Below are 14,112 nucleotides of genomic sequence, written 5' to 3' on the forward strand. Positions count from 1 at the left end.
GCTCCAGCAGCAGGCCTGGCACCCAGCGGTGCTTCCAGGACGTAATTCTTTTGTGCAGCAATGAGGATAATCCTCAAGTTACGGACCCAGTCCGTGTAATTGCTACCATCATCTTTCAACTTTGCTTTCTCAAGGAACGCATTAAAATTCAACGGAACAACAGCACGAGCCATCTATCTACAATCAAACATAGACAAGCAAGATACTATCAGGTACTAAGTTCATGATAAATTTAAGTTCAATTAATCATATTACTTAAGAACTCCCACTTAGAAAGACATCCCTCTAATCTTCTAAGTGATCACGTGATCCAAATCAACTAAACCATAACCGATCATCACGTGAAATGGAGTAGCTTTCAATGGTGAACATCAATATGTTGATCATATCTACTATATGATTCATGCTCGACCTTTCGGTCTTAGTGTTCCGAGGCCATATATGCATATGCTAGGCTCGTCAAGTTTAACCTGAGTATTATGCGTGTGCAAAACTGGCTTGCACCCATTGTAGATGGACTTAGAGCTTATCACACCCGATCATCACGTGGTGTCTGGGCACGACGAACTTTGGCAACGGTGCATACTCAGGGAGAACACTTTTATCTTGAAATTTAGTGAGAGATCATCTTATAATGCTACCGTCAATCAAAGCAAGATAAGATGCATAAAATATAAACATCACATGCAATCAATATAAGTGATATGATATGGCCATCATCATCTTGTACTTGTGATCTCCATCTCCGAAGTACCGTCATGATCACCATCGTCATCGGCGCGACACCTTGATCTCCATCATAGCATCGTTGTCGTCTCACCAATCTTATGCTTCCACGACTATCGCTACCGCTTAGTGATAAAGTAAAGCATTACAGCGTGATCGCATTGCATACAATAAAGCAACAACCATATGGCTCCTGCCAGTTGCCGATAACTCGGTTACAAAACATGATCATCTCATACAATAAAATATAGCATCATGTCTTGACCATATCACATCACAACATGCCCTGCAAAAACAAGTTAGACGTCCTCTACTTTGTTGTTGCAAGTTTTACGTGGCTGCTACGGGCTTAGCAAGAACCGTTCTTACCTACGCATCAAAACCACAACGATAGTTCGTCAAGTTGGTGCTGTTTTAACCTTCGCAAGGACCGGGTGTAGCCACACTCGGTTCAAGTAAAGTTGGAGAAACTGACACCCGCTAGTCACCTGTGTGCATAGCACGACAGTAAAACCAGTCTCGCGTAAGCGTACGCGTAATGTCGGTCCGGGCCGCTTCATCCAACAATACCGCCGAACCAAAGTGTGACAAGCTGGTAAGCAGTATGACTTATATCGCCCACAACTCACTTGTGTTCTACTCGTGCATATTACATCAATGCATAAAACCTAGCTCGGATGCCACTGTTGGGGAACATAGTAATTTCAAAAAAATTCCTACGCACACGCAAGATCATGGTGATGCATAACAACGAGAGGGGAGAGTGTTGTCTACGTACCCTCGTAGACCGGCAACGGAAGCGTTGACACAACGTAGAGGAAGTAGTCGTACGTCTTCCCGATCCGACCGATCCAAGTACCGAATGTACGGCACCTCCGAGTTCTGCACACGTTCAACTCGGTGACGTCCCTCGAGCTCCGATCCAGCCGAGTGTTGAGAGAGAGTTTCGTCATCACAACGGCGTGATGACGGTGATGATGTTCTACCGACGCAGGGCTTTGCCTAAGCACCGCTACGATATGACCGAGGTGGAATATGGTGGAAGGGGGCACCGCACACGGCTAAGGAACGATCACGAAGATCAACTTGTGTGTCATGGGGTGCCCCCTTGCCCCCGTATATAAAGGAGGGAGAGGGGAGGTGCGGCCGGCCCTAGGGGTGCGCCTGGAGGAGTCCTACTCCCACCGGGAGTAGGACTCCCCCCTCTTGCCTTGTTGGAGAAGGAAAGGGGAAGGGGAAAAGAGGAAAGGGGGGCGCCGCCCCCCCCTTCCTTGTCCTATTCGGACTAGGGGGGAGGGGGCGCGCGGCCTGCCCTGGCCGGCCCTCCTCTTCTCCCTTAGGGCCCATGTAGGCCCATTAACCCCCCCCCCCCCGGGGAGGGTTCCGGTAACCCCCCGGTACTCCGGTAAAATCCCGATTTCACCCGGAACGATTCCGATATCCAAATATAGGCTTCCAATATATCAATCTTTATGTCTCGACCATTTCGAGACTCCTCGTCATGTCCGTGATCCGGGACTCCGAACAACCTTCGGTACATCAAAACACAAAAACCCTAATTACGATCGTCACCGAACTTTAAGCGTGCGGACCCTACGGGTTCGAGAACTATGTAGACATGACCGAGACATGTCTCTGGTCAATAACCAATAGCGGAGCCTGGATGCTCATATTGGCTCCTACATATTCTACGAAGATCTTTATCAGTCAGACCGCATAACAACATACGTTGTTCCCTTTGTCATCGGTATGTTACTTGCCCGAGATTCAATCGTCGGTATTCCAATACCTAGTTCAATCTTGTTACCGGCAAGTCTCTTTACTCGTTCCGTAATACATCATCCTGCAACTAACTTATTAGTTGCAATTCTTGCAAGGCTTGAGTGATGTGCATTACCAAGAGGGCCCAGAGATACCTCCCCGACAATCGGAGTGACAAATCCTAATCTCGAAATACGCCAACCCAACAAGTACCTTTGGAGACACCTGTAGAGCACCTTTATAATCACTCAGTTACGTTGTGACGTTTGGTAGCACACAAAGTGTTCCTCCGGTAAACGGGAGTTGCATAATCTCATAGTCATAGGAGCATGTATAAGTTATGAAGAAAGCAATAGCAACAAACTAAACGATCAAGTGCTAAGCTAACGGAATGGGTCAAGTCAATCACATCATTCTCCTAATGATGTGATCCCGTTAATCAAATGACAACTCATGTCTATGGTTAGGAAACATAACCATCTTCGATCAACGAGCTAGTCAATTAGAGGCATACTAGTGACACTCTGTTTGTCTATGTATTCACACATGTATTATGTTTCCGGTTAATACAATTCTAGCATGAATAATAAACATTTATCATGATATAAGGAAATAAATAATAACTTTATTATTGCCTCTAGGGCATATTTCCTTCACAACACATATCAACGACTTACCATAAAGATAACAAGGAATGGAGCAACACCGTTTTTAAAGTATAATGAAGCAAAACGAACGATGACTACCCAGACCAAACTCTTACCTAATGACTGATCTATAGATTCAAAAGGTATCATAGGGGATTCATAGAAAAGGAACAAACAATTGATAAAGAAAAGAGTGATCTACATGAAAACCCGATACATGAAATAGGTTAAGCAGAGAAGAAATAGGTCAAGAATAAAGGAAAAGAAATCCGGATACATGTTGGGTACGTCTTAACACTCAGTGGATATGTCCTAGCTCAATCCTTTGTCCCGATTCTTTTGCTCCTTTTTCTGAAAAATCAAAAAAGAAAAAACATCAGATGACGTATCCAACGTGTATCAGCTGGAGTGCTCCCATCCCTCAGTTAGGACTTAGTAGTATCCTCCCTTCCTCGCAGGCATTGGCCGGAGCACTGGCGCTCGGCCTCGCCCATCGACGCGTAGGCATACCCAGAGCCGGCGTCCGCGCCGTGGAGGCCGCAGCGCTCGCTGCAGAAAAGTATTGACGACCATGCACTGGTCCATGAGCACCACCATGAGAGGACGCCTTTCTTTGAGAGCGTGCCGGCCGTGAACTGGAAGATCTCGACCAGCATCAGCGGCTTGCCAAGGAATTAGTGCTTGTTGGAGGGCCGGAAGGGCGTGAGTCATCACGTTCGAGGTGGCGGCGCCGCTGCATTCGACTGCACATCTGAACAGATTGGTGACACAAACAATTAGTATGGTAGTAGTGCGCCGGTCTCCGACAGCGATGACCCTTGAAGGCTTGGCCGGCGGCAGCTCAGTATGGAGAGAGATATAGAGATATAGACGGAAGATAAGAAACTCGGTGGGGACTTGAATCGGCCGAGATTTGTTTGTTGATGAGGGAGATGAAGGATCGTCCATTCCTATTCATGATCCTATATTTATGGCTATTTATGGGACTACGGCATGCACGTATTTGTTGCCGTTCCTTATTATTGGGCATGGCTAGCGGACAGGACATTTGCATACTATTGATAGCCTTTTTTTCGCTAATTATTTGTTGCACACAGGAGGCTGCATGTATCACCGCTGGGTGGAGAAATTATTATTAGGTATGGCTAGCGGACAGAACATTTGCATGCTACCGATAGTCTTTTTTTTGCTAATTATTTGTTGCACATAGGAGGCTTCATGTATCACCGATGGGTGGAGAAATTATTATTAGGCATGGCTAGCGGATAGAACATTTGCATGCTACCGATAGCTTTTTTTGCTAATTATTTGTTGCACACAGGAGGCTGCATGTATCACCGCTGGGTGGGGAAAAAGTATGACGTGGCAGGCTGATGATGTGGATAGCCTGCATGTTGAGAGAAATCAAGTACTGGGGGTCTCCTATTTAGATATAGTAAATTGATGCTACTATGCTTGTGGCTATGATGCCAATACGAATTATGCTTATGGAGATAAACTTGTTATAGTTCCTTATGTTAAGTATGAAATTGTTGCTATTACACCCATACATGATAGCTCTATTATCTTTTTAAATTCTCCCAACTACATTATATCGAAAAAGTTTGTGCTTATTAAGGACTATATTGATGAGTTGCGTTTTATCGGCACACATGATAATTTTGATGGATATAATATGTATGTGCTTGCTGCTCTTAATTTTTTTTGTGAGGATAACTTTCAATCTATTCATCAACTGTCAAGATAGTACAAAGAACATCAGAAGTAAAAAATACATTAGGTCCGTAGACCACCTAGCGACGATTACTAGCACGGAGCGAGCCAAAGACGCATCGCCGTCTTTGCCCCTCCCTCAACCGAGCCAGACAAACCTTGTTATTGTAGACAGTCGGGAAATCGTCGTGCTAAGACCCCATAGGACGAGCACACCAAAACAGTAATCATCGCCGGTGAAGAAAGCGTAGATCAGAATAATCCAATCTCCACACACCCTCCGACGATGCTAGAAACATCATGAGACGGCGACAAGGCGGGGAGAATTTTATTCCATCTTCAGAGAGTCGCAGCCGCCTCACCTCTCTGAGCAAGACACAAACCCTAACAAAACTCAAAAGAGTATGAAAAAACAAAACCCTCCCGCCGATATGGGCCGGGATCCGTCACACCTCCATGGCCCTAAGACAATAGGAGACGAGATAGACTGGTGGCGGCACCAGCGAGAGGCATGAGAAACCCTAGCCTAAAGGACCCTCTTTCTTTCTATGAAAGAAAAAAATGATCTCACTGCTCCTACTTGCAATTATTATGAGAGAAAAACTACACCTTGGAAAAAAAAACACAGCCTGAGCCTGGCGAATGGCCATGGAGCATTGGAGCCTACGCCTGTGCGCTATGCCGAGTATCTGGCGCATTGAGCGTCAGATAGGATTTACCCGAAGCGGTAGCTAGCGCATCGGGCAGACCGACAGACGAACCCTAGCGTTAGCGAGCACCACGGCGGCGCGCTCACCACTGGGGGCTCAACGGCTCAGCCTCGCTGCTTCGCTAGTTCACCACGCCTCCGGTGCCGCTTCGCCGTCCGGCGCTCAACCTCGCTGCATCGCCACGCCTCCGGCGCCGTTCCGCCGTCAGGCGAGCGGCCTGCTCAGCTACTCGCCCGTCCGACGCCGTACCCACCGGCCCTCGCAGGTCGCTGCTTCCTGCTTCCCGGCGTTCTCCGTCCCCGCGCAAGCACAACCTAGTAAAGCTTCAGGTAATTCCTGTGCCTTAATTAGTTAATTACTATGGTGGCAAAGTTGCAATGAGCCAATGAGTAGGATCTTTTTTTTTTGGCTGCGAATAGGTTTCTGAACAATGGCAATTCCATCGATATCATGTCTTATACTAAGGTTTAATAAATTGATGTTGCCTATTTCGCTTGACTTTTCAGATTTGAAGGAACTTTTTTTAGGGGGAGATTTGAAGGAACTTACAATGCTGCTGAGTACTGTAAAGGTGCTTGGGCTGTGCTAGTTAGTACTAAGCTGCGATCTTGTGAAGTTGGCAACTGGTATTGTGGCAATGCTTGTGCCCCATGGCCATGGGAGGTCGTGACGTACTGATGCTGTTTTCTTCTATTCTGTCTGTGATTCCTGTTATCTGAACACTCATGGTGAGGCATATTATGTTATGTTCTGTATTCTTATATGGAATGCTATACTGCTAGTGCTACGGTCCAAAGATGACTTGTCCTTGACATCATAAGGTTTGCTCCCAGCATCTAATTAGTTTCTGATGTTTATCCATCCATGCCTTCGCTAACCTCTAATTTTCTAGTGCTAATTAATTAGCAAGTATGTCATATTTTCATGGCTAGTCTAATGCAAGTCCTATTGTGAAAAATGTATGGAATGGAAGTTCAGAACCTTCAAAGATACATAGGACAGGAAGAAAGCGTCGTTCTCTCTTTCTTAAATTTGCGTCAACTTTGGTTTAATCAAAGCCATACATGGTATATACCAAAGCCAAATTGCATTTTAGTTTTATAGTACCATATTGACCGAAGTATGGATAGTGTACATACCACAAAAGGGTATTTACCAAACTGAATAAACCGAATGCATAGAGTTAGTGGTGTGGTCTTGGGTGTCCCATTTGTCATGCTTGGAAGTTCTCAGTCGGTATAAGTAGGTATATTAGTTGACTGGGCGATTGGGTTTTTTAGGGATTGATCCGCAGTGGTGGCCATTGTATTCATAATTGAGCTGCGTGGTGGGTTTGAATGTTTTGAAAAATACTCTGAATTGCAAATACGAGGATTGAGGTATGGTAGGGAAGGTAATGGGTGGTTTGATCTGCTTAAATCGGGATTTTTCACAGTTTATGTCACAAATAACTTATTTTTACAGATGTATACACATGTACTGACATTCTTGTCCATTAGTGAGGTCGGTGAAAATGTTAGCCCTCTCACTAAAGGCTTAAGTCTGCCTTACCTTACATTTAGTCATGTGCCCACCACTGCCTGGCTGCATGGTAGTGGCGGCCACCATTGTGTAGGGAATCACAATTCCCTCTCCCTCCTCAGTCCTTCCGTCCTACCTGAGGACTTTTAAGGTAATCTTGTGTGCAGTGAAATCCAGCCGGCTGCGCAGCATAGCTTGACTTGGATCGAGTTCTGCTTGTGGACAGTTCTAGCAGTAGGTTATCCAATTTGGCCATCAGGTTCAGCTCTACTGTGGAAGAATTTGTTGTGATTTCTCGGTTGATTTTGTTTTCACCTATGCTAATTTCTTGGCCAATCAACATTTCCTCTTCCATCCTCTTTTTATTGCCTCATTCAGGATGTATTAGACTAAATGGTCCAAAGGTTGATTGGTAAACTGCTGCTTCATTTATTAACCACATTTCTTTCTTTTCTTGAAGTTGTGTTGCCTAGCGGTGGAGTGCAATTACAAGAAGCTTCGTTCTGTCTATCAAGTGGATTTTGAGTGCTCGTGCTGGCGTATACATGTATGTAGAACAAAATGTCCAGCAACAGCGGCGGTGGTGCAAAGGAGAAGGGTCCCCGAATTGCTATGCCGCCTGTGCCACCTCCCTTAGTCCAAAATTCTATGCCTACTGCTTCAGATGCCCCCACCACTGATCTGAGATTAGCACAACAGTCCTGGCCTGGACATGTAGTCCTGCGTCCATGCACATCTTGGCCTCCTCATGTGAATCCTGCGTATCCACAACAAAATGGGGTATGTTCTCTACTATTGTCTATTTTCCACTAGGTCTTAAGGAAGAACAAAGCCTTGTTACCTTATCATGGTGCTGCCATTCTTCATGGGTAGGAAGCAGTAGCGGATGTGGTGGCAGCCGATGTTCTTCCTGTGATTAATAGCTGCAATGAGAAGATGTTGCCGGAAGTAAATATGCTATTTGATGACGAGAATGATGCTTATGAGTTCTACAATATTTATGCGGAGAAGGTGGGCTTCTTTGTTCGGAGATCAACACTCTGGACAACATCGAAGAACATCATCACTAGGAGGACATTTGTTTGCTCAAGAGAAGGTTTTCGGGAGAAGAAGAAGGGTGCCAAGGAATCAAAGTGCCCACGGCCTGAAACAAGAATTGGTTGCCCAGCAAGCATGACCATTAGGCTTACTCCCAATGGCAAGTACCGTTTGACAGAATTTGTACCAAACCATAACCATCAGTTGGCAACAGCTTCTACGATTCATATGTTGAAAGCAAAGAAAATTAGGCGTAAAGCACGGGCTGTGAGAGAAAATCTGGTGGATGATACTGTGGTAACGCCAGAGTTTGAAAATGAAGATGAGGCATATGAATTTTACAGCATGTATGCAGGGAAAATTGGATTTAACGTGAGAAGGGCAAGCATGACAATAAATGCTGAAAATGTTATCACTAGAAGGATGTTTGTTTGTTCAAAAGAAGGGTTCCGTGAGAAGAAAAGAGGAGCAAATAGAGTAAAGAAGCCTCGTCCAGAGACACGAACTGGTTGCCCAGCGTGTATGGTCATCAGACTTGCATCTAACGGCAAGTATAATGTCACTGAGTTTGTCACCTTCCACAATCACGGTCTTGGCGCCGCAGCAGCTTCTGATCTTGTGATGACATCACTAGCGGCTGGAAGTTATCAAGATTGTGGAGTAGATTTGTATGATGAATCACTAGACGATTGTTACGGCAAGCAAAATCTTATCAAAGAGGATGCCACTTCAAACTGTCTAGAAGGTAGAAGTTGGAAAAGGTACAAGTGTAAAGTTTCTCACTATGGTGATGTAGGTGCCACTCTGGAGTACCTACAAAAGATGCAACATGACAACCCTTCATTCTTCTATGCAGTAAAATCTGATGAAGATGGGAACTTGACAAATTTTCTTTGGGCAGATTCCAAGTCCATCATGGATTTTACCCACTTTGGTGATGTAGTATGCCTTGATTCAGGGTATGCAGTGCAAGGCTATGGTAGGCCGATTGCTTTGTTTACAGGTCTGAATCATCATAGGCAAACTGTCATCTTTGGTACTGCATTACTTTATGATGAGAGCTTTGAAGCTTTCAGATGGCTATTTGATACTTTTAAGATGGCAATGAATAGTACCCATCCCAAGACATTGTTAACTGATAGATCGGCTGTGATAAGTGAAGCTGTTGCAGTAAGTTGGCCTGAGACAGCACATCGTTTTTGTGTTTGGCAAATTTACCAAAATGCTCTTCAACAGTTAAGTCAAGCATTCCATGGGTCAAGAACTTTAGAATACAACTTCAAGAGATGCCTATTTGATTGTGAAGATGAGGCTGAGTTTTTGATGGCATGGAGAGAAATGTTGGAAAATCATGACCTAAAAGATAATCAATGGCTAGCAGATCTTCTTGCTGTTAAGGAGAAATGGGCATTACCATATGGTCGTGAGGCATTTTACGCTGATATGAAAAGCGTCCAACAGAAGGACAACTTGAGTAGTGAGCTTAAAATATATTTATCCCTAGAATTCGACCTTTTGAGTTTCTTTGTGCAGTTTGAAAAATTATTATGTGATCGTCGGTCTGCAGAACTGCAACTTGATGTGAGTGCCAGTCAGAGCACAAAGAAGCCACCTTCGATGCGAATATTAAGGCAAGCTGCAAATGTGTATACACCTGCTGCCTATAGAATGTTTGAAAGAGAGTTTGAATTGTACATGGATTGCATGCTATATAACTGTGGTGAGATGGGCACAATCTGTGAGTATAGGATAACTGTCGAGGACAATCCAAAAGATCATTTTGTTAAGTATGATTCACTCAATTCCATGTCACATTGTAGTTGCAAGAGGTTTGAGTTTGTAGGCATTCCATGTCGCCATATGCTGAAGGTACTTGACACTAGGAATATCAAGGACATTCCTCCTCAGTACATCTTGAAAAGGTGGAGGAAAGATGCCAGATCAGGATCTTCAAATGGTGGTTACGCGTACTCTTTTGATGGTGATCCTCAGACAAAGCGTCACACTTTATTGTGTCGAATATTCAGCATAGCAGCGGCTAGAGCTGCAACCTCTGCCGAATCATTTGCGTACATGGAAAGCCAATCGAGCATACTTATGGGTCAAGTGGAACAATTTCTTGAAAACAGCCCCCCTGACATAGCTGCTATTATTGGTGCTAATTGTGACCGTACTCAAATTCCAGTTGAAAGTATGATCACAGACGGTCTGCACAATCATGCTAACTTTATCAATGGCTCTGCTGATGGTACTTGTTCAATCAAGATGATTCCCCCCTTTTTGTTTGTTGCAACATGTATTTAACAGTGCTAATTGTAATGCAGATTCTCTAACCTTTCCCTTCACAATGGGTGCTGGTACGTTGGATTACCGCTAGACAGGTAACCACTTTCTTGCTACAAGTACGAAACGTAGTAAGAGAACTATTCTGTTATACTATGCCAATGTCTTTATGGTTCTTACCCTATCAATTTACCCAAGATGTATCATTTGTTCAGTGACCTGTTTGGGAAAATGTCTGTTTATCACCTGCCAGCAAATATTTAGTTTCGTTCACACTTTTTTCTTTCAAACAGGTGCTGGATGATGGTATATCTGGCTGCCATAGCAATTTGGTGGTGTGTAGAAATAACTAATGAGCTGGGAATAATGACGACGGGCTTATCCGCTGTGCAGATCATTTTTTAATAGATTTCTTAAGACTGCTGGAATTTTTCCAGTCCATTTCATAGCTTACGACTTGTCCAGTTCCACCTACCGCTTGCCCCATGGCGCCTCAGACCGATTAAATATCAAGGTCGCCTGTTCGACCACCAAGCGGCAATGACTTCCCAGTAGATGATGATGAAAAGGGTGATGCGTTTTGTGTGTGTGTGTTGTGCCTGTGTTGATGGTGCATGCCGCGCTTGTAGATGTACTAGTATGGAGGAATGAATGTTCATGTCATCTCTACACCTATGTGATATATTCTGTTTACACTTGTCAAGTTCACTGGCTGTCAAGATAAATACAAACAAGGCGATCGCAAATTTTCAGGCCTTGTTTGGACCAGCGGTACTTTTTTCTTTCAGTTTTGCTAAAGCATGTTTAGATATGCCCTAAGTATTGCACATCTAAATCCTATTTCATTGATTTTATCCGGAGATTCGTGCCGGTATTTTCTTTCTTTTTTCTTTTCCTAGGGTAGATGTGCCCTAGATAGATCTTTTTTCTTTCCTCAGTTGGAAATGAACAACAGGAAAAGTGACCTGGGATTTGGTACCAAAAGTTAAAATTCGTATAGCAATGTAGTATTTGCATTGCCTAGAGGAGAGACAAATCTTATACAAATAATGTAGTATTTGCATTGCCTAGAGGAGAGGCAAATCTAAGACAAATAATTCAGAACGTCTGGAGTTTTTTTTTTTTACCATAGGCATGTCTGTTTTCAGGGCCGGCCCTGAGGGGGGGCGAATGGGGCGGCCGCCCCGGGCCCCCAAACGCCAGGGGGCCCCCTCCAGGTACGTGTATGTAGGGTACACAAGTATATACTACGACCAAAAAAAATTGAAGCCAAACCCAGCAACGCCCCAGCCTCTGCTCCTCTCGTGTGACTCACGTGCTAGGCCTAGGAAAGAAAGGGAGAGATGATGGGCTTGGCCCATGTTTGCACGTACAGGCAGATGACGTGAAAGAAATCGCTTGATTCACGCACGATTTCCTTTTTCTTCGGATCCTCGATCGTCTCGTTCCCTGCCCTTTTGCATGTTCCGCCGACCGCTATTCGTCTTCAAGACTTCAACTCCGCCTCCTGACGAACGGCGCGACGACTACGGCAGGTACGTCTCCTCGTGCACGCCTTCTGCCCTTGCCTGTTCTTCTTCCTGTTTCTTTCTTTTTCTAATCCTGATTTCCGAATTCTCGAACAGGTCAATAGGGAATTGTTGCCAGGGTGATCAAACGCGCGCACATAGCCAGATTAGACTACGGAGAGAAGGTACTATACTATGCCCTAGCAGATTTTGTCATGATATTAGGTGAAGATCTTCTGTAATTAATCCAATATTTTAATTTTTTGCACTAATTTTGTTGTTCCTTTCAATTTCAGCATTGCCATATTGGGTTCGGGTGTAAAGTATCCATCTGGATGTGATAAAAGAAAAAGGAAGGAGGTAGATGACATGAAAGGATCCCTTCTTAATAAATCATAAGAGCCATCCGAGCACTTCAAAAAATCTAGACGAGTTGGTGATAGTTCTTATGGATGACCAAACTAGTGCCAATCAGAAAAATAATGGTCATTCTCCTACAGAAGATGATGTTGACATCAACATTGATGATACCAATGTGAGCGATCCTGCGTCCATATTTAATTCATCTGCGACATAATTTGCTAGTGTTGATGACGAACCGGTTATTACTGTGGATATTTATGATCTAAGCAATTTGGGTAATCTTGAAAATAAATTGAGGGTATATTAGTGGAAAAGGGGCCTAAAAGGAAAGAAGAAAACACCAAATATTCTTTGGATGAAAATTCAAGACATTTTTCATATACGCATTACTCAAGAAATATGTGCAATTGAGAAGTGCGTGATAGGAAATGGTCAGTTATTTCAAAAGGCGCAAAAAAAGTGTTTTCATTGTGATGTAAGCTTTTCAATTCTGACAAATGCAAAAGTGCATTGAGGCATGAGGGGTTTTGTGATTGGAAGCATATTAATGCGAGACCGAAACATGCAGCTAGTGTTGACCATATTACCAACATAAACTCTTGGAATGAACTGAGCACTGGACTGAGAAAGCATGAAACAAATTGACAAAGGGTTACAACAGCTTGGCAACATTATGCATTGAGAAAAACATGCTTGATGAAATTGATATTGATAATATCATTAGCGATTTTCCATCTCAAAATATGAGGAGATTTTTTGAAGGAATATGTAATACATTATTTGATATGCACTTAATTTTTTCTTTGATACAAATTATATCTACATATAATGATTTATAAATAGACATCTATACTAAGGGCCATCAAGGGCCCCCAATTATAATTTCGCCCAGGGCCCTTGAAATCTCAGGACCGGCCCTGTCTGTTTTTTCCCGTTTCTCTCCCCTCTCCCGTGAACCTTCTGTCTTCCTAGATTGCCTTGGCAAAGAGACAATGTTCAGCTCCAAGGATGCCACGTTCAATATTTACACTAGATACTATATAATTTAGTCTTAAAACCATCATAATCTCAACAAATAGCCGGAACATAGCATCAACTTGTTAAATAATTAGTGTAAAGTAATAAAGTATATAGTAAAATTTATTTTACAACTTTGAAGGTGTTGCTATAGCACCCCCACTAGATTTGCCGTTGACTAGCATTGACCGCCAATGCCTGCTGCCTGGAGAGGGGTAGCTATTGTTGCTCCGAAACCATTGGCCAATAGCTGCATGAGAAGATAGTCTTTTGCGTCATATCGTTTATTTATGGTTCCTTTAAATAAATTGGTGAGGCTATTGTATTAGCATGACATAAAATTTTATAATAGCTTATTCATGCAAAAAAAAAACTTACTCATGCGATTTTTCCATCTCATTTTAATGTGGACACCACATGGCTAAAAATCACAGCTCACTTGAACCGGGACCGATCAATGCTAGTTGGTGAAACAAATTGCACCTAGCCAGGGCGAGAAGAGAGAGGGGGGGAGAGAGAGAGAGTCCCTCCCCTCCCTCGAGGGAGGGGGGCATGTGCAACCCCACCCGAAGCAAGAATGAGGAATTATGTCATGAGGTATGCAGGTGATCAACTTGAATGCGCATGACATGTTCTCACACGGTGTAGATCACTTCATCTCAATCATTCTTATTAATCTAGCACCACTTACATATAAAAACAAAATCTAGCATTAGTTAGATGTAAAAGATGTGTCTCGTATCTTTATGATTCTTCATTTCTTCTCATGCTTCAGTAATGTCCAATGAACTAGAAAAACAACATCAAAGGTAAGACAAAATCATG

At 43.5% G+C, this 14,112-nt stretch overlaps 1 protein-coding gene across 4 annotated transcripts; it reads left to right on the forward strand.

Moving 5' to 3' along the window:
- Positions 1-5,541: 5,541 nt before the first annotated feature.
- Positions 5,542-11,156, forward strand: LOC125531749 (protein FAR1-RELATED SEQUENCE 5-like). 4 transcript variants are annotated; one of them, XM_048696030.1, is made up of 6 exons: positions 5,542-5,886; positions 6,064-6,378; positions 7,539-7,858; positions 7,952-10,364; positions 10,441-10,497; positions 10,693-11,156. In XM_048696030.1, the coding sequence occupies exons 3-5, from the start codon at positions 7,640-7,642 to the stop codon at positions 10,491-10,493; spliced, it is 2,685 nt and encodes an 894-aa protein (XP_048551987.1). In that variant the 5' UTR covers positions 5,542-5,886; positions 6,064-6,378; positions 7,539-7,639; the 3' UTR covers positions 10,494-10,497; positions 10,693-11,156. The 4 variants fall into 4 exon arrangements, with proteins under 4 accessions (XP_048551987.1, XP_048551989.1, XP_048551986.1 ...); XM_048696032.1 differs by having other exon boundaries at positions 6,064-6,285; XM_048696029.1 differs by having other exon boundaries at positions 6,064-7,858.
- The last annotated feature ends 2,956 nt before the right edge of the window (positions 11,157-14,112 follow it).

This window comes from Triticum urartu, unplaced genomic scaffold (assembly GCF_003073215.2).
Source record: "Triticum urartu cultivar G1812 unplaced genomic scaffold, Tu2.1 TuUngrouped_contig_80, whole genome shotgun sequence".
Classification (NCBI taxonomy): Eukaryota; Viridiplantae; Streptophyta; class Magnoliopsida; order Poales; family Poaceae; genus Triticum; species Triticum urartu.